The 25,171-nt window shown below is 54.6% G+C and overlaps 1 protein-coding gene and 1 long non-coding RNA gene across 7 annotated transcripts; one reads left to right on the top strand and one right to left on the bottom strand.

The window, feature by feature from the left end:
* Window positions 1-1,019: 1,019 nt before the first annotated feature.
* LOC136570692 (uncharacterized) lies at window positions 1,020-15,395 on the bottom strand. Of its 3 annotated transcripts, XR_010785548.1 has the most exons (4): window positions 15,280-15,395; window positions 9,794-10,014; window positions 9,380-9,530; window positions 6,713-7,086 (listed from the first exon to the last, which is right to left on the bottom strand). It is a non-coding gene; the product is annotated as an uncharacterized lncRNA (long non-coding RNA). The 3 variants fall into 3 exon arrangements; XR_010785549.1 differs by lacking the exons at window positions 6,713-7,086; window positions 15,280-15,395 and adding an exon at window positions 1,020-1,368 and having other exon boundaries at window positions 9,794-11,006; XR_010785547.1 differs by lacking the exon at window positions 15,280-15,395 and having other exon boundaries at window positions 9,794-11,006.
* Window positions 15,396-17,335: 1,940 nt separating this feature from the next.
* Window positions 17,336-23,946, top strand: LOC136570647 (class I histocompatibility antigen, F10 alpha chain-like). 4 transcript variants are annotated; one of them, XM_066571097.1, is made up of 8 exons: window positions 17,336-17,426; window positions 21,392-21,655; window positions 21,913-22,188; window positions 22,457-22,729; window positions 22,815-22,925; window positions 23,024-23,059; window positions 23,179-23,211; window positions 23,696-23,946. In XM_066571097.1, exons 1-8 carry the CDS (start codon window positions 17,351-17,353, stop codon window positions 23,707-23,709), a joined length of 1,083 nt encoding a protein of 360 aa, XP_066427194.1. In that variant the 5' UTR covers window positions 17,336-17,350; the 3' UTR covers window positions 23,710-23,946. The 4 variants fall into 4 exon arrangements, with proteins under 4 accessions (XP_066427194.1, XP_066427191.1, XP_066427195.1 ...); XM_066571098.1 differs by lacking the exon at window positions 17,336-17,426 and adding an exon at window positions 19,619-19,721; XM_066571094.1 differs by lacking the exons at window positions 23,179-23,211; window positions 23,696-23,946 and having other exon boundaries at window positions 22,815-23,128.
* The last annotated feature ends 1,225 nt before the right edge of the window (window positions 23,947-25,171 follow it).

The following is a 25,171-nucleotide window of genomic DNA, read 5'->3' as shown; positions in this document are numbered from 1 at the left end:
ATATTTATATCTATTAAATATATATATTAAATATATTAAGTATATGTATAAATATATATTTATAACTTCTCTTCTAATATTTAAAAGAGTAGTTATAAGAAATACGGTGCTCAATGTACCACAACACACCTCAGTAAAGTTCACCACCCCCCGAGCGAAACCAGCCAGCCTGGACAGAACTGTAACGGGCCAATCAAGCGCCTTAAACCTTCATGCAAATGAAGGATCCAAATCCAAAAAGAAACCAAGCCAAAGGGACAAAAAGCAGGATAAAAAAGGGGATTCAGACCCACTGAATCTCTGCTGCTCCATCTGGAACATTCGGGACATCGCTGCTGAGCAGCCCCAGCGCCGGCGCTGCTCCATCCTCGACGGGAACGCTCCTGCTCGGCCCGGGGCCCCCTTGCTTTGGGCCTTGCTTTTTCTTCTTATAAATGCTGAAATCGCTTTAGCACTGGGAGCCTGCTCTCCTTTTTAACACGAAATTCAGGATTCCCAGGGCACACGGAATTCAGGAATCCCGGGGTGCACGAAATTAAGGATTCCCATATCACACGAAGTTCAGGTTTCCCGGGGCACAGGGAATTCAGGATTGCCGGGGCACAGGAGCAGACGGTGATCGGTCCCTCAGGGCTGAGCTCCAGCGGTGCCAGTGAATTCTCTCTGCAGTGACAGCCCGGCCGCCCTCCTCCCATGCCCAAGAGCCACAGAGAGACGCTGCCCCCAACCCCTGCCCCCCATCCTCCCGCTATCTCTGCTCCCCCCTCCCGGAGAAACTCCCAAAAACCAGAGGAGTTCCCCCTCCCCGCCTTCTCGAGCACTCAGCCATCAGAGCCTCTCAGCAACGCAATGGGAAAAACAATCCACAAGTAACAAGGAAAGAACAGAAAAAACCCAACCCCCAACAGGGCGGGGGTGGCTGCGGTTTTTGGGGGTTCCAGCGACACCCGGGGCGAGTTCAGTGCTCAGCAGCAGCGGGGGGGGCCCCCCCAAACCACAGCCGGGTGTGAGAAACAAAGTTCACTCCTTGGAAATTGCAAAAGTTTAATAAGGGCTATAAAAGGATTTTAGCAGTTGGCCAAAGAACTTGCCCTTAACTTAACCCGTTGTTCTCCAGATCCGGTTCCACTGCAGGACTACAAACACATTCCTGAGTTTAGACGTTATTCAAACATTCCCGGGAGGTTTGGATGTTCCAGGAACTCTTGTTTGGTTTTAACCTCTGGCTTGTCTGCAGGACATTCTGTAGATTAGGTCAATATATTTGATTTCTTCTCCTAGTTCCATCCTGTTGTTTCACACTCCCTGATAAATTCATAAATTCCTCTCACGTTTGTGTCACTGTCATCATCACCTGGAGAGGTTGGTCTGCAGATTTGAGAAACAAGAGAATTGTTTCACACCTGAGTCAGTTACACAAAAGCATTTTAACATTGCAGACTTGCTATTTTAACATTTAATATTTATCTATTCAATATTTGTCTATTTTTAATATTTTAAGGCTTGTGATATAATACCTATTTATTACCCCAGCATTAAATCGGTTACATGATGCACATTTAAACTGATCAGTTATATTGAACCAGTGAGCAGCTACACAGAATTATCAATAATCAATAATCAAGTACCAGAGCAAAATACTTGTGAAAGTACTTTTTTGCAGAAGCCAATACAGAATGGCTGCAGCCCATGCAGAACTGCAGAAGCCAATGCAGAATGGCAGAAACCAATTATTAAATTGTCATTTATGACCTGGCTCTTCTGCAGGTACAGTAGAAAGCTGGAAGCTGCTGAGGGGATTCAGTCACCCCTGTCTCTGAGTGTCCCCAGAGTGTCCCTGAGTGTCCCCAGAGTGTCCCAGAGTGTCCCTGGGTGTCCCTGAGTGTCTCCAGAGTGTCCCTGAGTGTCCCAATGATGTCACCCCAGGAATTTTCATCAGGATTTGGGACAATTTCAATGAAAATTCCCCGAAAATTCCCCAGATTTGTCTCAAATCCCATGTGGGGAGGGGAGAGGGGACAGGTGACAGCAGCCATGTCCCCAATGATGTCACTGCCACAATGACATTGCAGTAGTGATGTCACTGTCCTGAAGCAGCCTCGGGATGTCCTCAATGGCTTTTTGGCACCTCTCGGCCACCGCACGGCTGCTGGGGCCACCAGGGCCACCACGGCCACCACAGGGACTCAAGAGGAGGTCATGGATGTCCCCAAGTGTCCCCAGCAGGTGATGCTTGAACAGGAGGGCACTGGCCTCCCACAGCTGCTCAGCCTTGGCCACTTTGGCCACCAAGGACTCGGGGACATCAGGGGACGCCTCCTTTGTCCCCTCCAGGGCAACCTTGGTGTCCCTGAGCTGGCACTCCGTGTAACTGATAAACTCAGTGGCTTTGTCACACGCGGCCACCAAGTGCTGCAGCAGCCCCAGGGCCACCTCTGCCCAATGTCTCCTCCTGATGGCCGCCCTCGCCCGCCTGGTGGCCACCACAGCCTCTCCCACGGCCTCGTTGGTGGCCGCCGCCACCCGGGCACCGTGCGCAGCCCCCGCTGAGGCCTCCTCATCGCTGTCCAGGGCCACCATCAGCTGCTGGGCAGTGGCTTTGTCCTGCTGGTGCCTGGCCCAGGCAAGGGCCGCGTCCTCGCAGGCATCGTGGAGCTTGGTGGCCTCCTCGAGCAGCTGCTTCCATCTCTCCTCACACGCAGCCACCAACTCCCGCCAGGCGCTGCCCGCGGATCTCACATCGGCCCAGGTGGCCCCCGGGGTGGCCCTGAGGGTGGCCAAGGCCTGGCCCAGTGAGGTGACACCAGGGTGGTCCAGGGCCTTACGGAGGCTCCAGGTGAAGATCCTCAGGGCCGCGTGCAGCAGCTTTGGGGGCACACAGCGCCGCACGCCCCGGCGTGGCCCAGTCACGGTGGTTGTCAGCTCAACCAGGGTGGCCACCATGGACACCTGAGCCTCCAGCAGCTGGGGAGGGGACAGGGGAAGTGTCAGGGACCTGGTGACATTTGGGGCCTCCTGTGATGTCTTGAACTGTCCCCCCCAGGTGATCCTTGGCCCGGCAGGCGTTGGCCTCCCACAGCCACTCAGCCTCGGCCACCTTGGCCACCAAGTGTAGCATTGTGTGTTTTATACAGGTTTTGTTGTAAAGTTGATTGTTTTTTATAAGTTGAGATTATGGTTTGACCCTCGGTTCCCCCCATGTTCCTCCCTCACAATGGTTTGTCCCTGAGTTGTTTGTCCCACCAAGTCCTCAGGGATATCAGGGGACTCCTCATTTGTCCTCTCCAGGGCAGCCTCGATGTCCCCAACCCTGCGCTGCAGCTCCCAGGGGAAGGCGGTGGCTTCGTCACACGTGGCCACCAAGCGCTCCAGCAGCCCCAGGGCCTCTTCCACCTGCTGTCTCTCCATGGTGGCCCTTGTGGCCTCGCTGGCAGCCACCCCGGCCTCTCTCCTCACCTGGGCTTCGTGCCCAGTCACCACCTCGGCCCCCTCCTCCCTGCCCAGGGCCTGCAGGTTCCACCGTGTTTTCCTGAGCTGTCCCATCATGGGCAGCCAGGGCCTGCAGGTTCCTTGCCCAGGCGGTGGCAGTGGCCACCATGTCGGCCGCCTCAGTGCGGAGCTTGGTGGCCGTCCTGGCCAGGTCAGCCCAGCTGTTCACAAGCACAGACACCGACTGCTGCCACTTGCTGGCCGCCATTGTCACACGGTTCCAAGTGGTCCCTGGGGTGCTCTCCCAGGCAGCCAGGGCCCGGCTGAGGGAGGTGACAGGATCACCATCATCGGAGGTCACATTGCAGCGCCACCAGGTGTCATCAGTGCAAAGCAGGGTGGCCCGGAGCTCCTCGGTGAAGTCCTCCAGATCCCAGTACAGGCACCTTGTGGACACGGGCAGCATCATCTCGTTCAGCCTGGGCAGGATGGCCAGCAGCTCGCCCAGGATGGCCACCACGGTGACCTGTGGCTGCAAGAGGACCAAGGACAGCTGGGGAGGGGACAGGGGAGGTGTCAGGGACCTGGTGGCTCTTACGGCCTTCTGCGGTGGCCCCCTGTCCCCAAGGGGTCCCTTTTGTCCCCTCTGTCCCTTTGTCAGCCTCTTGCTCCCTCTGCCACCCCCTGCCCCTCCCCTCGGAGCCCCTCCCGCCCCCTGCCCCACTGCTGTCCCCTCTGCCACCCCCGCCACCCCCCTGTCCCCTCCATCCCCCATGGCCCCTCGCCCCCGGTCCCCTCTGTCCCCCTCTCTCCCCCCTGTCGCATCTCTTGGGGCTCCACGCTCACTGGGGACCCGGCTCTGGGGACGCTCCGGGGGTCGAACGAGCCGGTCCCGGCCCAGAAGTGGCCCCAGGAACGGAGCGCGGTAACGGCGGAGCCGCCTCAGGAGAACTCCGGAGAGGGGCGAGGAGGAGACGCCACGGGAAACGGAGAACGGGAACGGCCCCGGGCGGGGCGCGGGAGGGGCGGCAGCGACCGCGGTCAGCACCGGGAGCGGCGGGGGCAGGGGGGGACTGGGGGGGGGGCGCTGGGGGGGTTGGGGGGTGTGAGGGAGAAATGGGGGGTCCTGAGGAGATTTGGGGGTCCTGAGGTGTGAAAACGCCACTTATTTTTAAAATTTTAAAAGCTGAACAGTAATGAAATGGTTATAAGAAATAGCAATATAATTAGAGTAATAAAAATTTGAACAAGAGTTACGGACGGTCCGGATACCTCTTTCTGGGCAAAATAAGCCCGAAAAAGGACCCACGTTAACAGAGGATTCACCCTTAAAAGCAACAGCCTGTTGCATATTCATACACCTCATACATGATACATAAATTCCATTCCAGCACAGGATTCTGTCTGGTCAGTGTCAACTTCTTCCTCTGAATCCCGACTTCAGGGCTGAGCAAGGTGGGAAGAAGTTGGTTTCTTCTGATAATGGAACAATAAATTCTCTTTCTCTGAAAGATTTCGGTGTCCTGTGGCTGCTATCTGGTGTGAGAACCTCATTCCTTTCTTAAAAAAAAATCCCACTTACATAGTTTCTATTTTAACTACAAAACTTACCTTTTAACTACAAAACTACATTTACAATACTATTAAAATGTTAATACAGCACTACTAATCAATACAACATAATACATATAGCAAATATCTGCCTAGAGCCATAAAATTGGCACTTTTCACATCAGGGGACGTGGAGGGTCCTGAGGGGGTTTGGGGGTCCTGAGGGGGCGTGAGAGGGTTTAGGAGATCCTGAGGGCATTTGTGGGATTCTGAGGGGATTTAGGGGGATCTGAGGGGGACTGGGGGGTCCTGAGGGAGAACTGGGGGCGCTCAGGGGTTGTGAGGGGATTTGGGGTTCGTGAGGGAGAACTGGGGGTTCTGAGAGAGAATTGGGGGTATCTGAGTGGATCTGAGGGCGTCTTGAGGGGATTTGTGGGTGATTTTGGGGGATTTGTGGGTGATTTTGGGGGATTCTGAGAGAGTTTCGGGGGTTGTGAGAGGATTTGGGGGTCATGAGGGGATGTGAGAGAATATGAGGGCGCTGAGGGGATGTGAGGGGGTTTGGGGGGATCTGAGGGAGAATTGGGGGGTCCGGAAGGGGTTTGAGGTGGATTTTGTGGGGTTCGGAGGGTGAATTGAGGGTCCTGAGGGGATCTGGGAGGGGTCTTGAGGGGCTTTGGGTGGATTTTGGGTGGTTGTGAGGGAGAATTGGGGCTCCTGAGGGGGTTTGGGGATCCTGACGGGATTGGGGGGAGGGGGGGGGCTTGAGAGGGATTTTGGGGGGGGGTCCTGAGGGAGAATTGGGGTCATGAGCAGATTTGGGGGGGAATTTGAGGGGTCCTGTGGGATTTTGGGGAGATTTTAGGTGGTCCTTGACTGGATTTGGGGGTTTGTTACTGAATTTTGGGGGGTCTGGGCTGATTTTGGGGTGATTTTGGGGGTCCCTGACCAGAGTTATGGGGGATTTGGGGTATTTGGGGGTAATTTTGGGGTCCCTTGATTTATTAAAAATATGGATATTGATCTAGTACTGATATCCAACTGTGATGGGCAAAAACTCGAACAGTTTAAAGTTAGAAAGTGTAATTTATTGTGATGCGGGATAGCTCCCAAATACACACTGCAATTTACAGGTGATTACAGAGTCCTTTTATCTATACCAGTAGTGAATACCCAAAAGAAATGCATATTCACAACTCTGGTACATCCCAGTCTCCGCTTCCTATGGTAATTAGTTCAAAAGCTATTAACCATGCGTAGATTGTTCCTTGAAATGGATGGGTGGTCCCTTTCATGGGGAGGGGTCCCAAAATGAGGAAGTAAATGAAGTCTTCCTTGTTCTGGCCTTTCTACATTTTCAATGCAAATATGACAAATGAACCCTTGGTAGAACTCCCATTCCCCGTCTTCAATTGTTTTCAGAACAGAGGAGGCCACAACTGTCTTATGTTCCCGAAAGCTAATTATCAGTTTCTATATTCTTCATGATAAACCCAGCTAACCAAACATTGTGTTGACAAGCAATCAATTATTAGTTAACTACTAACTCCGAACTTCATCAAGGCCGACCCATTTATTTTGATTAACTCCAATAAAGCTTATCTCTAACTAAAATCTTAGCTCCTCTAAAATCCTTAAATTCTTTAAAGTTTATGTCTCACCAGAGCTCTGGGGGCCACCCCGGATCCCCACTCTGCACCCCCTGTGCCCCACGGGACCCTCCTGCCCGCGCTGCCGCTTCCTCTTTGCCGCCCTTCCCCCATTTCCCCTTCCACATCCTCTCCCCTCCTATAAAATATAAATCCCAGTATTTCCCGGTGGAACGTGCCTGGCCCCGTCTGACCTTGCTGCTGGGCCAAAGGCGGCAGCTGTGGTGTTTCACCTCAGAGATACCTTTGGCCGGCTGGGTGCTGCAGCTGGGCACTCGGAACAAATCCAGGCATAGTAGGAACTCAGTTTACCTCTGGTGGAAAAGGTTCAGGCGATGGTGAAGAAAAAGGACAGGATTCTATTGTAGAGTTTTAATCCAGAGTTTTATTCCAGGATGACAGACCTCTGAATCTTGTAACAGCTCCCAATAGAATCCAGACCGCATGGTCCCGTCTCCTTTAAAGCCCGGGGACAGGGGGAGGGGAAGGGACAGGTGAGGACCAACCAGGTGGGAGAAGGGGAAGGCTCAAGGGATAAAGGCGCTTGGACAGGCCAATGAGCCGGGACTTGAGGGGCATCTTTTGAACTTCTGCCAACCACACGACGCCCTTGCTGGAATGTTAAGGTTGATGGGCAGCTCTTAGCAGGAGGGCAAAGGGGCAGGGGAAAGGTTGGCAAACCTGAAATGGCATCACACTGCAATGCAGTTTATACAACCTCACCTTGAGCTGGGAATCTTCCACTGCTAAACCAATTTCCCATGCCACTATCAAGTCTCATCCCAACAAAATAAAGTCTGCATCTTTTATTAATAACATATTTCTATACACTTAGTTTCTGTCTCTATTTCAACATCCTTTATAATTGGAACCTTAAAAGGTTCCCCCTTTGCCCCAATTACCATCATTGCATCATCGCTCAGAGAGCACCCTCGCAGTTACTGCTGCACTGTGGTCCGTTCAGCCCCAGAATCTACTAAAAACCAAATTTCCTGCCTGTGGGGTCCCACTCTCAATTTTATCAAGGGCTCCCTAGGTGTTCCGGACCCCAAACTGAAAATCCCCTGACACCCCTCATCCTCCTGAAACATCGTTTCATCCTTGACCTTGTTGGGGCAATTCTTTCAAATGTGTCCTTTTTCCTTGCAGTAGCAGCACTTGACGTCCTTTTTCTGGTTGTTTGAACCTTTTCGTTGGGAAGGATTTTCCTTCTTTGCTGGCGCCGTTTTCGCCAAGTCTCTGACCTGTTCCTGTTTCTGTGCTTCCCTTACTGCAGCCACCAGCACTTTCGCTGGAATCTTCTGCTTTTCTTCGTCTCTTCTCATGTAGACCTTCTGGGCTTCCCGGAGCAATTCCTGCAGTTCCCTATCTTGCCATCCATCTATCTTTTCTAATTGCTTTCTTATGTCTTCCCATGATTTCGCTATGATCTGAGTTTTCAGCAAAACCACTCCAATTGGAGAGTCAGAGTCCGTCCCGGAATGCATTCTCAGGCTCTTTCGAAGGCTTTCCAGCCATTCTGTGGGGGTTTCGTCCTTTCACTGACATTCCCTGAGTACTTTATTCCTATTTTACCCCTTCGGCACCACCTCCCTGATTCCATGAATTATCATATTTCTCAAATTTATAATTTTCTGTCTCCCTTCCTCTGTCTGGGCACTCCAGGACAGCTTTTGGTTCAGCCACCTCTGATCTCCCTTCTCCCCCTGGGGATTCCTGTTCTCCCAGTCCCTGATCGTGGCTTCTCTGATCACTTCTCTCTCCTCATTGTTGAACAGCGACCTCAGGATCGCATTGAGATCCTTGTATGTGTAGGTGCTGGTTCCTAGAAATTCATCCAGTGTTTCAGCCACCCCCAAAGGATCATCCATCAGTTTCCCCATTTCTTTCTTGAAAGCCCTCACATCCCTGGTGTCGATCAGCACATGAACAAAGCTGATAATTCCTGGAGCCATCAGTACCTCCCGTAAAGGGAAGAGACTGGGCTTTCCTCCTCGTCATCACTGTCTCCAGTGGTTGCTCTCCTCGTTCTCTGCCTCGTTCAATGGGCCAGAGGAGAGTTGTGGCTTTCTTGGGGAAAAATACCCATTTCTCCTCGGTCTTGGGGAGGGTTGGTGGCTGGGGCTGCTCGCATGGGAGCAGAGGCGCCGTTGCCTGCCCACATGGGAGAGAAGGCGCCGCGGCCAGTGCCAGTGGGAGCAGCTGCACCAAAGCCTGTCCCTGCAATGCCTCTGGAGGCAACCTGGGCACCGGAGGTACCTGGGCTGTTGTGGGCTGGGGCGGAGGGACAAGGTAGAGGGGTGGAAGGTTGTCCAGTGGTTCCCACTCCTTGCCCCGGTTTGCTGAGTGTCTGAGAGCTCTGATCGGGTACAATCCCGAACAAGCGTACTTCCACATCTCTGCATACTCAATTTCCTCAAAGTCCTGCGGGCAGTGATTGACTACGTGGTCATACAGGGATTTGCACATCCACATCTCGAAAGTGCCGAACACTGGCCAAACCACATATTTCGCAATCTCCTTTCCCCCCCACTTTTCCATGCAAAACTGTATCATCTTTTCCTTGGATTTTCCCACTCTCCTGGGGCTGTCGTCCCAATGTTCTAACATTCATCCCAATGGGCTTTTCCTCAGGATTTCAGGCAGAACCTTCCCAGGATCTTGGGGAGGTTTTTCTTGGGGCTTTTTCTGGAACTTACTTTTTCCCAAGCCCATTTTCCCAAAAAAAAAACGTTCGCTAATTTTCTCACCTTGTCTCCTTCAGCTGGGATGCTCAACGTGAGTCCCGAGTCTCCATCTGATGTAGATTTCCTCAGTTTGCCAAACACCGCCAGTCTATTCAGCCACGCGGAGAACCGTTCCGCGGGTCTTTCGACTGGTCTCGAGCTCTCTTACCTGATTCTGCGGATCAGAAGGCAGACCGGCTCCTGAAATATTTCGGGAAGATCTTTTCCCCTTCCCAACCCAACTGTAATCAATTCCCTGAACTCCCTACGAGTCCCAGGCCCCACGTGTAATAAGAAAAAGCGCTCGCTTCCCCCTTGACCGACCACGTCCCTTGTGGGAGAGTGGAGCTGTGATTGTGGGGTCCACACTCGCTTCATGATAGAATCACATCTCACACACACGCTTGGTCACACCCCTCTCAACCACGTGGTACTCACATTTCCTTTCTCGCGTGGATTCCTCGTGCATGCTGATTTTCCGGGTGAAAAAGAATAAAAGCATCGCGGCCTCAGAGATCCCTCTTTAGATCATTCTGATTTCCTGATCTGGCCCTTTTTTATCCCTCTTTGGCTGTGGTTCTGCCTTCGGTTCGGTGTTTGACTGGTTTCGTGAACTCCCAATCCCGTCAGACCGCTGAAATCAGCAAGGCGCCTCCTGACTGGAAAGGGGTCCCCGAACCCCAAATTCAAATCACATTGGGGTCACTAGAATTGTTATAAATGATCAATCGAAAGCCAAATTATATATATAAAAAAAAAAATCTTCCGAGAAATGGGCACAGAGCGGAAATAGAGAAGTTATAAGCTCTATGTTTTTTTGACAAATACTATTTGGACTATTTGTGATAACTTTGGAGTCCCCAAGAAGAAAAATTCGAATTTGTAGTAGACAGGGACAGAAAGAACATACCTGTTAAATATTCCAAAAAGTTATAGCGTAAGCAAAGACAGTGTAAAAGTAACAGGAACAAAAGGAAAGAGTTTCACAGTTCCTGTCATTAAAAGATGTGGTAAATGAAGAAGAAGCTAAAATTTAGATGGAGAATGTCTTATTAGTGCCTGGGGCAGATAACTTATTAAGAAAAGACTTACAGGAAAAGAATGGAGGTTATACCACAAGAAAGAAAAATGACAACTAGAGTTTTAAAACTTAGCCAAGAAAATAAAGAAGAATTAAAAAGGAAGTTTGGGCTGGGAAGGAAATAGGACAGGATTAGATATTGATCCCATAAGTGTCACAATTGAAAAAGGATTGTCCCATATGTGTACATCAGTACCCCAAATTTTTAAAAGGACAGGAAGGTTTAAAGCCAGTAATAGAAGAACTTAAAAAGGATGGGACATAAGTGCCTTGTATGTCTCCTCATAATACCCCTATTCTCCCAGTAAAGAAGCCCAATAGAAATTATCTTTTATTATCATGAGAAACTGAAGTTGAGGTTAAAAAAGCTACTATATAACTTTTACATTTTCTTGGGAAAAGAAAAAGATTAAGGGTATCAAAGAGGGAAATCAGAGAACTACTCAGATTATTGGGATATTGCAGATTATGGATTGATGGGTACACATAAGCAATAAAATTTTTATATACAAAATTAACAAAGGAAAATGATCTTAAATTAGAAGAGTTGAAGTTAAAACTAGCCTAAGTACCAACGTTAAGCTTACCCTTGTTAGAAAAACCCTTTTCATTTGTACATAAATGTAGAAAATGGAGTAGATCATAAAATTTTAATTCAGGAGTGGGAAGGAGTAAAGAGACCAGTAGCTTATTTATCAGAGATGTTAGACCCAGTAAGCCACAGCTGGCCAGTATGTATTTAAGCTATAACAGCTACTGCAATCCTAGTAAAAGGAAGTTGTAAGCTTACTTTTGGAAGTAAACTAGTTGTGTGTATACCTTGTACAGTCCAAGGTGTGTTGAATCAAAGAAAAGAGAAAAAGATAGGGAAAAGAAAAGAAAGTAAGAAGAGAAGAAAGAGAGAAGTTGAAGAAGGGGGAGGGGTAGTTAGCAGACTCTGGAATGTTAGAATGTAGAGTGATGATGTCTTGGTGCTGGAGGAGAACAGAAGTGTGAATGCGGTTTCTGCACAAAGGACAGGGAAGTGTCTTAACACATGGCTGTTATATGGTTATTCAATGCCGAACTGGGGTCTGGAAAAGGTTTATCAGAACGGGCCCTCCTTGAATGGAAAAGAGGATAAGAAGGAAAAAAGGAAAAAAGAATGTCAGGAGCACCTGAGGACACCAAGTTTAGGGTTGTCAAGGCTGGGAGGTGTCTGACCACTCCTGTACGAGCTGCGGGGTCCTGAGTCCAGGATGGCAGCACTGGCCTAGGCAAGTTGGTAGAGAGAGAAAGAGAGAGAAGAGAGAGAGAGGGGGTGAAAGGACCCAAGGCATGCCCCCAGGGTCCCCATGCCTGTGGCTGTCTGTAAGTTCTGCCCGGCTCCCTGGGGCAGGATCTGCCCTGGCTGGGGCCCTGCAGTAAAGTGGCAGCAGTGGGGGAAGGGTGAGGAACAGCACTGAAATAAATGTGGTGAAAAAAGAAAGAAATGTGGTGAAAAAAAAAGGGAAAGAGGAGGCTTTTTTTTCTGAGGAATGGGTCTGTAAGGCTAAAACAGTTAAATGTTGCCCAAAAAGTAAAAAGCAATAGATGTGATTCATCTCGTGTTAAAATTGGCCTGGCCTTTCTTGTTTAACTAACTGTAGCTCACAGAAAGAAGAATTTGCCTCTGCAGCTGTTAGCACAGCTGGATACAAGAAGAAGAGGCAGCTGTGGAGGAAGCTTTTAGCTAAACCCAGAAAGTTTTGAAGAAAGTTAATGGTAAAAGTTAATGCAGTATTGTCTTTCTTTTATCACTGTGCTATTAAGAATTCCTTTCCAGGTACTACTGAAGCAGCAATCTGAATCACAGAAAGAGGGTGAATTCAAGCCAGCAGAATCAAAGGATTTGTGAAGGAATTTGAGGAATGGACTAACCATTGATACCAAACCAGGTGATACCAAATTGAATTTCAAACGGGGACTGGGTGGCAATGGTTTGGGAAAACCCAAATGATCCAAGAAATGTACAAAGAATAACACCCAATTAAGAAATAAGGCAAACTTTACATTACTGGTCTTAAGCACTGCCTGAATAAAACATCTCCCTGGGGAGGAATACTTCAGATAGAAGGATCAAGACTGTTTTAGTCAAAGAGTTCTTGTATTCTGACTTTAGCCTGTGAATTGTACAGGGAAGAAGGGAAATTACCATCTCCATTAGTACCATACTGTAAACTTTATTTGATTCATTCTGATACTGGACATGCTAGCTGGGTTATAAGTAAATGCTTGAATTGTGGGAATAATTAGTATTGTAGTTCACAAAATTTATGCTCTTATTGCAAAAAGTGTTAAAGTAATAGCTTTGTGGATGGGAATTGTTAGTGCCTTTTGAATGAGAGATAACCGAGGAACGGTGGGAAACCACAGTTAAGGCGTGTCAAAAACAATTTGCCTGGAAATTAGTTAAGAGAAAGTGACAAGGAAATAGAGGGCAAGACCAGATTGGCCTCTGTATTTGTCACCGAGAAGATCAAATACACCTGCTGTGGGCTGCAACCTCACAGGCCTGGGAGGTGGGAGTATAAGCCATACTGGGCCTCTGTTATTCCTGTTTCTGGCACTCATTTGTTGTCTTTTCCCTTTTGGGATACCAGCAAGATCGTGTCACAAATACTATGGAAAGCATCACAGAACCCATTCCTCATTTCAATGGCATCATTAGATTACAAACTGCCCTGGGAATAACCAACCAGACAGCTCCAGCTCCTGACCTTCCTGCTGACCAATCCACTGAAATGAGGAACACAACATTCACCATGGGATGGGATCAGATTACCTTCCAGCAGAAAAAAGAGGAGTTTGTGGAAAATTAAATTACTCAAACTGCTGTTGGCAAAAAGATGACAAAGGAAAAGTGCTGAAACAGATAACAAAGGAAACGAGAAAGCAGCTCATGTTCCACCCCAAACATGAAAAGGATGGGAATGGGACACGGTTTCGTGGCTCCCTGGCAGTCCATGGGTTAAACGAATGCTGTTTCTCCTCTGATGTGCTACAGCAACTCTCATCTTTTTACCATGCTCCACACCTTGAGAGTGCAGCTCATTCAGCAGGTGAGTGAGGGGATGCACGTGGCAGCCAGGCCTCCTGATCCAGAAACGGCTACAGAAGGGCAGGGAATGAGGGCACTGAGAATAATCCCAAAACAAAACAAAACTCAGGAACAAAAAACAGAGTCAATGAGTGAATCTGCTTGGAGATAGGGCCAGGGACTTGTAGATAAGGAAGTAACAGGAGAAACCATCAGTTTTAGAAAATGTTAGAAATTGACACGGACTGCTGCTCAGACAAAGTCCCGCTAAATTCCTGAACTTCCAGAAGAACAAAGACTTAACAAAGCCGTGAATATCGGCTGTTCTACAAAAGAGGGGGTGCACATTAACGAGGACATGCAGTTGGCGGATCGGGAGGTCTGAACCTTCCAAGTACCTCAGCCAGTGGGCAAAGGGAGAGGGAGATGAGGCCGGGAAAATGAGGATAAAAAGGAGGCTGCGAACTACAACAATGGCAGAGAGCGCACGGCAAATGCGCCACGGCCTCTCCCTCTGCTCAGCAATAAAGTCACTGGTACAGGACTCCTCTGTCTCCTCGGGGCACAGAAACCTCCGGCCACGTCAATTTCCCCGCACAGCCCCGGGCACGGGGCAGCCGCCTCTGTCCCAGCCACAGCAACCGGGCCGAGCCAGCGCTGCTCCGGCAGCGGCTCCTGCCGAGGCAGCGGCCGCAAGGAGACCGCGGGCAGGGGATGCCCGAGAGAGGCCCCGAGCCCCTGGGAAGCCCCTGCAGAGCCATGGAAGCGGCTCCTGGCGGCACCTGTGAGCCCGGGGGGATCCTCGTGGAGCAGCCCGTTCCCGAGGGACCGTGTCCCGTGGGAGGGACCCCAGGCTGGAGCAGGACGAGGATTCCTGTCCCTGAGGGGAGGCTGGGACATGACCGGGCTGTGACCCCCGTCCCCTGCGCGTCTGGATGGGGAGAAGGGAGAGAATGCAGGATGGAGTTAAGCCCGGGAAGGAGAGAGAGGTGGGGGGAGTATATTTGCGTAGGAATTATTTCAGTTCTCATTCTCTTGCCCTGCTATGTTTGATAATAAATTCAATTAATTTCCCCAAGTCAAGTGTGAGAGGAATGATGGATTTTGTCCTTACAAACAGGCTGTGGGTCTGCTGGTAGATCAAACCAGCACTGAGGGATAAAAGAAACAATGGGAAAGATTCCACTGATTGATGAACGGGAAAAGATATTTGCTTTTACAAACAAAATTTAGGTTTGCTGATAAATGAAACTGAACTTCGAAAGATGAAAGAAACAATGAGGGAAAACCCTAAATACCATAAGAATTAAAAATCAAAAGGGAGGGTTATACATTAGAGGGAAATCTTCAATATCAGGCCTATCGGAAAGCCTGAACCTCTCACGTACCTCAGCCAATGGGGAAAGAGAGAAGGGAAATGCGTCCGGGAAACTGGGATAAAAAGGGAGGCTGCGTCCTCCAAAAATTGGAGAGACCCCAGGGGAATGCCCCATGGCCTCTCCCTCTATTCGAATAAAGTAAAAGGACTCCTATGTCTCCTTTTGGGACATAAACCTCTGATGTTTATGGATTAATTTTCCTGACAAGTGTGTTGCGCCCGTCACCAGTGATTGAACTGTTCCAACCCTTACCCAGACCCTCGAGCCCTTCCTTACGTGCTCTGTTCCCTGCCCAAGGGGAGGAGGGAAGTGACAGAGTGGTTTTGGCCTCTCTCCAGCATCCCCGGCTCCGGCCTGGGCTCCTGCCGGGGCTGCAGGGGGGGTCCCTCCTCCGTCCCGCACTCACCCCAGCTCCCAGCGCCCTCAGGGCCCGGTCACGCCGACCTCCCGGCGGTTCGGGGCAGCAGCAGCGGCTCCTTGGCCTCCTGCCCGGGCCGGGCCAGCGCCAGCGCCGCTGCTCAGCCACGGCTGCCGGGAAATGGCGGAGTTCGGGGAAAGGGAGACGAGGCCGTGCCGTGTGCAGAGCCCGCCCCTCGCTGCGATTGGCTGATTCTGCCGTCACTCCTCGTTCTGGTCTCTGATTGGTCAAAGCCGGGCTAAGCACGGCCCCTGGTGCCGCCCTGAGGGCGCCCCTGGCTCGGCAGAGCCGCCATTATCGGAGCGTCCGTGCGGGCCCGGGAGGGGCGGCAGCGGCCGGAGCCTCGTGAGGCGGCGGCGGCGGAGCTGGGAGGCGGCCCCAGCGCAGCCTCAGGGGACGGGGCAGCCCCCTCTGTCCCAGCCACAGCAACCGGGCCGAGCCAGCGCTGCTCCGGCAGCGGCTCCTGCCGAGGCAGCGGCGGCAAGGAGACCGCGGGCAGCCGCTCCCGCAGCGCCCTCACGCCAGCGGCAACACGCGCCGGACACGGCACAACGAACCCGCCTGAGCCCCCTGCCGCCCCCGAGGCCCGCAGCGAGCCCCGAGCCCCCGCACAACCCAGCGCGGCTCCCACCTGCGCTGCGGCCGCCTCCCAGCTCCGCCGCCGCCTCACCGGTGGGTCCCGGTCACCCCCTGGATGATCCCGGTCACTCCCAGTATGTTCAGAATCACTCCCGGTAGAATCGCAGTTGCCCCCAACACGGTCCCAGTGGTCCCAGTCATGCCCTGTATGGTTCCTTTCACTCTCAGTCCCTCTCAGTAAGAGCCCAGTGGGGCCCCAGGTCACTTCAGTATGAGCCCAGTCACACCTTACCCGATGCCATTTGCCCCTGCTGTGGTCCCAGTTGCTCCCAGTATAAGTCCAGTCACCTCCAGTACGATCCCAGTTACTCCCAGACACTCCCAGTACTATGCCAGTCACTCCAAGTGTGACCCCATCAGTCCCAGTATGATCCCAGTATGACCCCAGCATGGGCCATCTGCTCCCAGTATGATCCCAGTTGCTCCCTGCATTATTCCAGTTTCTCCTCTTCACCCCTACTACAGACCTGATCACTGCCAGTATGATTCCAGTCAGTCCCAGGATGATCCAAACTACTCCCAATCTCTCCCAGTATATCTCAATTGTCCCCTGCATGCTCCCAGTTGCTCCCAGTAGCCCCCAGTGTGGTCCCAGTATATCCCAGTATGATCCCTGGTGCCCCAGTTCTGCTTCCAGTGGGTTCTTTTCGAAGTCTGTCCCAGTCTGTCCCAGTCCTTCCCCAGCAGCTGCTGCCGTTTCCCAGATTCTGCCCCCCCCACCCCATTCCCAGGCATTGGGACCCCCCTGCACCCCCTTATCCTGCACCAACACCCCCCTGCACCCCCTTATCCTGCACCAACACCCCCTGCACCCCCTTATCCTGCACCAACACCCCCTGCACCCCCTTTCCCGGGTATCCTCCTCTCCCAGCCCCTGGATCCCCCGTTTCCGGGACCCCGGGGACCCCCGGGCCCCCATTCCAGGCCAGCCCGGGGCACCTCAGCCCCAGCCTCCCTTTGCTGGGAAACCCGGCCTGGGCACGGGGCTCTGCGGCCGCTCTGGGATTTATGATCCCCCAGAAGAATGGGAGAGAACAGCAGAGGGAGGGAGAGAAGGAGATTGGGAATCAGGGATCGGCTCCCAGCGCCCAGCCCTGCTCCGCCGGGGGTGGGACCCGCACCCGCAGGAAAAATTGGCTCCGCTGCTCCCGATGCTTGCCCGGCTTTGGGCCGAGCCCAGCGGGCTCCGGGCAGAGTTTGAGCGCAGGGCCGGGAGTTCAGCACAGCCCGGCCCGGGGGTCCCGCAGGGCGCGGCCCTGGAGGGTCCCAGACGGATCCCCGAGGGATCCAGAGGGGTGCCAGGAGGGGATCCAGGTGAATTCCCTGGAATTCGCCCTTTTCCCCTCCCCCGCGCTCCCTCGGGCACTTTCGCTTTCGCGTCTCTCCAGCTGCGCCACAGCCGCGATCGGGGTCGGCTGCGATGGCGCCAGCGCTGGGGCTGGGGGTGCTCTGGGGGCTCCTGGGGCTCTTGGGGAACCCAGGGTGTGCGACCAAAGGTGAGCGGGACCCCCCGAAACCGGGACCCCTCTAAACCGCAATTCCCGGGCACCGGTAACCCTCTGAACTTCCATTTCCGGGCACCGGGAACCCTCTAAACCTCCATTCCCGGGCAGGGAACCCCGCTGAACCCCCATTTTGGGTCCTGTGACCCCCCTCAATCACCTTCTCCACCACCGGGACCCCCCTGTACGCCTTTATCTGGAACCGGGACCCCCCTGTACCCCCATTTCTGAGCAGGAAAACGCCCCTGAACCCCCGTTCCTGAGCACGCGGACCCCCTTGAGCGCCCATTTCTGGCCACCAAGACCCCCCTGTGCCCCCTTTGGCAGCACCGGGACCCCCTTGTTCGCCCTCATCTGGCACCAGAACCCCCTGAACCCCCATTTCTGGTCACGGGAGCCCCCGGAACCCCCATTTTGGGGCACCGGGAACACCTTGAACCCGGAATTCCGGGAAGGAAACTCCCCCTGAACCCGCATTCCTCGGCACGAAAACCCTCTGAACCCCAATTTTTGGGCGCCGGGACCCCCCTGCCCCCCCTAATTCGGGACTGGGATCCCCCCCCCCCCCGTCAGTGCTCTGGGACCCCCTGCACCCCCATTCCCGGCCATCCCGCTCTTCCCAGACCCCAGACCCGCCCCTTTCCTCGGCTTTTGGACCCTCAGATCTCCCAAATTTCTGAAATTTCTGCGTCCCTCCAGTTCTCCATTCCCGGCGCTTCCTGGAAGGGGTTCAGGGGCTCCCGGGGGTCCCAGGGGGTCTCAGCGAGGATCCAGTGGGATCCAGATGAATTTCCTGGAATTCCCCTTTTCCCCGTCTCGCTTTTCCTTCTCCCAAGCTGCGTCCTCGGGATCCACCCGCCTCTCCCAGCCCCAGAGCCCCCTTTCCGTGACCCAGGGACCCCCTGGAGCTCCATTCCTGCCTCTCCCAGCTCCCAGGCCCCACTGCCCTCAACACCGAGGACCCCTGGACTCCCTTTGGTGGGCACAGGGACCCCCTGGATCCCCCAGCCCGCCTCCCCCAGTCTCTTCCTTGAACCTTGGACCCTTCCCGGTTCTCCCGGTTCTGCTTCCCGGCTCTCGGACGCTCCCGAACCGCCCAATCTCTGCGTGCCCCCAGTTCTCCACCCCCTGTGCGTCCTGCGGGGATGTCCTGGCAGGTCCCGGGGGGGTTCAGGGGAATTCCCAGGGTTTGCTCTGTCCCCTCTCCCTCCCCGCGCTGCCCCGGTCACTTTCGCGTCTCCCCAGCTGCGGCACCGGGACCCGCCCGGGGACCGGGGACTGCCCCGGCACCGGGACCCCCCTGAACCGCAATTCCTGGGCACGGGGACCCCCGAACTTCCATTTCCGGGTGAAGCCCCCTTCCTGGGCACAGAGACCGCCTTGAACGCTAATTTCGGGGCACTGGGAGCCTCCCTGTACCCCCTTCCCCAGCCCCGATAACCCCTGCACCCCCTTATCCAGCCCCAATGCTCCCCAAAACCCCCTGTCGCAGCCCTCCCCCTCTCAGACACCCCAGCCCCCGCTTTTCCTTGACCCCGGCACCTCCTGGACCCCCACTCCTGCTCTCCCCAGCCCCCACCCACCACCTTCCTCAACACCGGGGTCCCGTGCACCCCCTTTCCTGGGCACAGGGACCCCCTGGAACTTCCATTGTCCTCAGCCCCCTTTCCTTGACCCGGGACCCCCTGAACCTCCGTCCCTGGGCATGGAGACCCCCCTGCACCCCTGATCCGGGACTGGGACCCCCTCCTGGACCCCCCTCACGTGTTCTGGGACCCCCTGCACCCCTCCCCGGCCCTCCCGCCCTTCCCAGACCGCAGACCCGCCCTTTTCCTTCACATTTGCACTCCCAGATCTCCCAAATTTCCCGATCCCCTCAGTTCTCCACTCCCGGCGCTTTCTTAAGGGGGTCCCAGGGGGTTCCAGGTGCTTCTCCGAGGGCTCCAGGGTGGTCGCAGCCGGGATCCAGAGGGATCCTGAGGGATCCTCTGGAATTCCCCCGTCCCCTCCCCCTCCCCGCCCTCCTCGGTCCCTTTCGCTTCCGCGTCCCAACCTGCGAGACCGGGATCTGCCCGGCGACCGGTGACGTCACTGACAGATCGGGCTGCCATTGGCGGGCAGGAAATAGCGACGCCAATGGCGGGGTCAGAGGCGGCTCTGGGGGCAGGGGCAGTGTTGGGGCGGGGCCAGGGCTGTGGGCGGGGCCGCAGCGGAGCAGCGCCATGGCTCCAGCGCTGGCTCTGGGGCTGCTCTTGGGGCTCCTGGGGAACCCGGGGGGCGCGACCAAAGGTGAGTGGGAACCCCGAAACCGGGAACCGCCTGAACTTCCATTTCCGGGCACCGGGACCCCCCTGAACTTCTATTACCGGGCACGGGAACCCCCTCATAGCCCCATTTTGGGTCCTGTGACCCCCCTCCATCCCCTTCCCCAGCACCGGGACCCCCCTGTACCCCCTCATCTGGCATCGGGACCTCCAAGAAGCCCATTCCGGGGCAGGTAAACCCCCCTGAACCGCCATTCCCGGGCATGAGAATCCACTGAGCCCCCATTCCTGAGCACGGGGACCCCTTGAGCGCCCATTTCTGGACACTGGGGACCCTCTTGAACTCCGAATTCCGGGTAGAGAATCCCCTGAACCCCCATTCCTGGGCACTGGGACACCCCTGAATCTCCATTTCCGGGCACCGGGACCCCCCTGTGCCCCCTTTGGCCACACCGGGACCCCCTTGTTCACCCTCATCTGGCACCAGAACCCCCTGAACCCCCATTTCTGGTCACCGGCGGCCGCGGAACCCCCATTTTCGGGCACTGGGACCCCCCCCGGCGGGGGGATCCCCTGTCCCCCCTAATTCGGGACTGGGATTCCCCGCACCCCCGGCAGTGCTCTGGGACCCCCTGCACCCCTATTCCCGGCCATCCCGCCCTTCCCAGACCCCAGCCCCGCCCTTTTCCTCGGCTTTTGCACCCCCAGATCACCCAAATTTCTGCGTCCCCCCCGTTCTCCATTCCTGGCGCTTCCTGGAACGGGTTCCAGGGGTTCCCCGAGGGTCTCCCGGGGGTCCCAGGGAGGATCCAGTGGGATCCAGATGAATTCCCTGGAATTCCCCTTTTCCCCGTCTCACTTTTCCATCTCCCAAGCTGCGTCCCCGGGATCCGCCCGCCTCTCCCAGCCCCAGAGCCCCCTTTCCGTGACCCAGGGACCCCCTGGAGCCCCATTCCTGCCTTTCCCAGCTCCCAGACCCCGCTGCCCTCAACACCGGGGACCCCTGGACCCCCTTTGGTGGGCACAGGGTCCCCCTGTATCCCCATCCCGCCTCTCCCAGTCCCTTCCTTGAGCCTTGGACCTTTCCTGGCTCTCCTGGTTCTGCTTCCTGATCATTGGACATCCCCAGGCGGTCCTGGAGTTTCCCCGGGTGGTTGTGGAGGTTCCAGGGGGGATTCTGGGCTCTAAGAGTGCCCTGAATTTCCAGTCCTGGGTACTGGGATTCCCCTGCACCCCCTTATCCAGTACCTCTCCCTCCCTGCACCCCCTTTCTCCTAGTCCTGCCTTCCCTTGTCCCCAGACCCCTCTTTTCCTTGTCCCTAAGCCTCCCTGGACCCCCATTCCTGCTTTTCTCAGTCCCCAACCTCCCCTTTCTTCTCCATCAAGGACCCTCAAGATTCCTATTCCCAGGTCCTCCCACCTCGTGACCCCTTTCCTGGGCACAGGGATCCCCTGGAACCCCCATCCTGCCTCTCCCAGTCCCTGTATCCCCCTTTCCATAACCATGGGACCTCCTGAGCCCCCATTCCTGGACACCAGGACCCCCTGCAGGCCCTTTCCTGTCCATCCCACCTCTCTCATCTTGCACACCCTTTCCTTGGCCCCAGGATCCCCAAACCCCTTCCCAGCTCTCCCAGTTCCCCTTTCATTGATCCATGATCTCCTCAGCCCCCCCAAATCTCCGTGTCCCCCCAGTTCTCCACTCCCTGCATTACCTGGAAGTGGCGGTGTCAGAGTCCAGCCCGGGGATCCCCCAGTACATGTCCATTGGGTACCTGGATGGGATCCCCTTCACGCGCTACGACAGCGAGCGGGGCCGGGCAGAGCCGCTGACACAGTGGATGAAGGATGGAGTCGAGCCGGAATATTGGGATAGGCAGACCCAGATCAATGTGGGGAACCAGCAGGTGGCTGCCAGGAACCTGGAGACAGCGCGGGAGCGATACAACCAGAGTGGGGGTGAGTGGGGGGAGCTGTGGGGCTGGAATGGGATCTGTAGGGACAGGTTGGGATCCATGGGGTTGAGTTGTAGATCCATGGGGCTGGGATTGGATCCATGGGGCTGGGATTGGATCCATGGGGTTGGGATTGGATCCATGGGGCTGGGATGAGGCTCTGTGGGTCTCCATCAGACTCTGGGGCTCCATAGGGCTGGAATGGGGCTCTGTGGGGTTGGGACACAATTCCATGGGTCTCTGTGGGTGCAATCCCCCCAGGTCTCCATACAAACTTGCGAGTTTCTGGCTGCGATCTCCTGTCCGATGGGAGTGTTCGGGGATCTGAGCGGTACAGCTACGATGGACGGGATTTCATCTCCTTTGACCTGGGATCTGGGAGATTTGTGGCGGCCGACAGCGCTGCTGAGGTCACCAGGAGACGCTGGAAACAGGAAGGGGCCATGGCTGAGGCGCGGACGAATTACCTGAAGCACGAATGCCCAGAATGGCTCCAGAAATACGTCGGGTACGGGCAGAAGGAGGTGGAGCGCAAAGGTGGGAGCAGAATTCCTGTGGGGGTTTGGGATTTGGAAATGGAGGACTTGGGAACAAAGTAATTCCTGTGGGAATTCCATGGGTAGATCTCACCCCCATGCTATTCCTATGAAATTCCATGGTCAGATTTCACCCCCATCCCATTCCCATGGAATTTCATGGGCAGATCTTGCCCCCATCCCATTCTCATGGAATTCCATGGTCAGATCTCACCCCAGTCCCATTCCCATGGAATTCCACGGATGTCTATCACCGTTATCCATTCCAGTGCCCCCTGATGTCCACGTGTCCGGAAGAGAGGAACACGGGACGCTGATCCTGTCCTGCCACGCGTACGGATTCTACCCCAACACAATCGCAGTCAGCTGGATGAAGGGGGGTGAAACCTTGGATCAGGAGACGGAGTGGGGCGGGATCGTTCCCAACAGCGACGGCACCTTCCACACCTGGGCCAGGATCGAGGCGCTGCCGGAGGAGCAGGAGCAGTACCAGTGCAGGGTGGAGCATCCCGGAATGCCAGAGCCCGGGATCTTCGCTTGGGGTGAGGCTGGGAATGTGGGGATTGGGAATTTGGAATTCCTAAATGGGGATTCCCCTCCCCCTCCTCACTATCCCGCGTTTCCCAGAGCCGACATCTGGCGGGAATCTCTCCGTGGTGGTCGCTGTGTCTGTCATCGCTGCCATCCTCATCCTCATCGTTGTCCTCATCGGATTCGGCGTCTGGAAGCTCCAATCCGGTAACACACGGGATGGGGGTCGGGAAGGGACACGGATCCACCCAGCACCATTCTGGGAATCCTGTGCCACTGATGCTGATCCCACTTTGTTTCCACAGGGAGGAGGGACAGGAATGGATACAACCCGGCAGCCGGTGAGTTCCAATGGCGGATCCAGCTCTGGATCCCCTCTGTGCGGATCCCAGGATGGATCCTGGGGTTAATCCCAGCGTGTGATCCATGCTGGAATCTCATGGATCTTCTCTTTCTGCAGGAAAAGATGTGAGAACCAATGGCTTGAGCACAGGTACGGAGCAGGATCAGGGTGGGATTCCAGAAGAGGATTGGGGCAGGATGGATGGACTGGGATCAAGGAGGGATTCTGGATCAGAGCACGGTCCAGAGTGGGATCAAGATCCAGAGTGGAATTGTAGAGTGGGATTTGGGCTGGATTGTGGAGTGGGATCAGGAGGGATGGAATGGAGCAGGATCAGGTTGGGGTTCCAGAGAATGACTGGGGCAGTATGGATGGGGCGGAATGGAGTGGGATGGATGGAGCAGGGTTGGGGCAGAGTGGATGGAGTGGGATCAGGTGGGATGGATGGAGCAGGATTGCAGCATGGTTGGGGTGGGTTTAGGTGGGATGGATGGAGCAGGATTGCAGCATGGTTGGGGTGGGTTTAGGTGGGATGGATGGAGCAGCTCCTGCTCTCCATGGACTCCAGCCAGGTCCATCCTGTGGAATGGGGACAGGGACAGGGTGACACCGTGACCCTCTCTCATCCTGGCAGGAATTACCCCCTGAGCGATCCATGGAGCTGGATCCTGCCCCTTCCCTCTTCCCAGGAAAGCTGAGAGCTGCCAGCAGAGCTCATCCTGCTGCTCCCACCCACCCCACAGCTCTTGCTAACAGATCCATTTCCCGTTTTCCAATGTTTTAAAGGCAAGAACCACAAATATTCACAATGCTTCACTTCTGGTGTGAAATTATCCTGCTTTGGGCAATAAATCCTGCTTGGGGCAATAAATCCGGGTTCCCTCCTCCAGTGTCTGGCAGTTCATCTCTGGGAGCCAGGAATGGGAATGGGGTCACTGGGACAGAGATGGAGACACTGGGAGCAGGGATGGGGACACCAGGAACTGGGATAGGGGAAGCAAGAGCAGGTGGGGACACCAGGACTGGGATGAGGATGCCAGGAGCAGGATGGGGACACCAGGAGCAGGATGGGGACACAAGGAGCAGGATAGGGACTTGCCAGCCATGCTCCATCCCCCGGGATTCATTTCCCACTCCATGTCCCATGTCCGAGGTGTCCCCAGGAGGGTTTGGCTGCGTTGGGCTCCTGGAGGGGCAGTGCAATGGGGGGAGGGGCCCGGCCAGGCCTCATTGTCCCCAGTGGTCCTTGAGTGTCCCAAAATCAGGGCTCAGGATCTCAGAGAGGTTCTCTGGCCATGACCATGGCCATGACACAAGCACGAGATGGCCATGAGAATGACCATGAGTGACACAGCCCTGAGATGACCATGGGATGACCATGACTGTGACCATGACACAACCACAACCCTGACCATGAGATGATTTGGACCAAGAGATGATCATTGATTGGCCATGGCACAACTGTGGCCTTGAGGTGACCATGTGTCATGGTTTGACACTGGCACAATGCCAGTGCCCCCATGAAGATACCCTCTCCCTGGTAGCTGCTGTGAGATGTGACCAGGAATAAGCAAAGCAGGCTCCTACTTAGGAAAGAAAAGAAAACAGAACTTGATTAACTACTCTACAACTACAAATAAAAAGGAACACACACACAAGGAAAATGAAAACCTTACAAATACATTTCCTCCTCCCCCCACCAAATTTCCAACACAATACATCTATTCCTCAAATCACCAACTCTTAGTCCAGAACCACCCTTCAGGCAATCAATCCTCAGTTCATCAAGAGGAGAGGAGTCCTTCTTGTACCATGGGCTTCCCCTGGAAACACAGCTGAAGCCTCGTGTGTTTCCGTGTCACTCGTGGCACCGCCCGGAGTACATCTGCCGTCGTGACCTCTTCCTTTCATGTCCAGTGCTCTCACCACTGAACATGGACCAGAGCTGCTTCTAGGGTTGTCTTTTTTTAAAGATGCTCTGTCCCGATCCAAAAAAGGCACAGTCTCTCCTTTGGGACACCTGTCCCCCCCATATTTTTTCACCCCCTGGGGCTGAGGGGCACCAACACTGAACCCTCTTGGTTCTGAGGCATTGCCTCCCCCTAGATGC

The sequence above is a fragment of the Molothrus aeneus genome, unplaced genomic scaffold (assembly GCF_037042795.1).
Source record: "Molothrus aeneus isolate 106 unplaced genomic scaffold, BPBGC_Maene_1.0 scaffold_35, whole genome shotgun sequence".
In the NCBI taxonomy this organism is placed as follows: domain Eukaryota; kingdom Metazoa; phylum Chordata; class Aves; order Passeriformes; family Icteridae; genus Molothrus; species Molothrus aeneus.
This window is presented reverse-complemented; position numbering and strand designations above follow the sequence as displayed.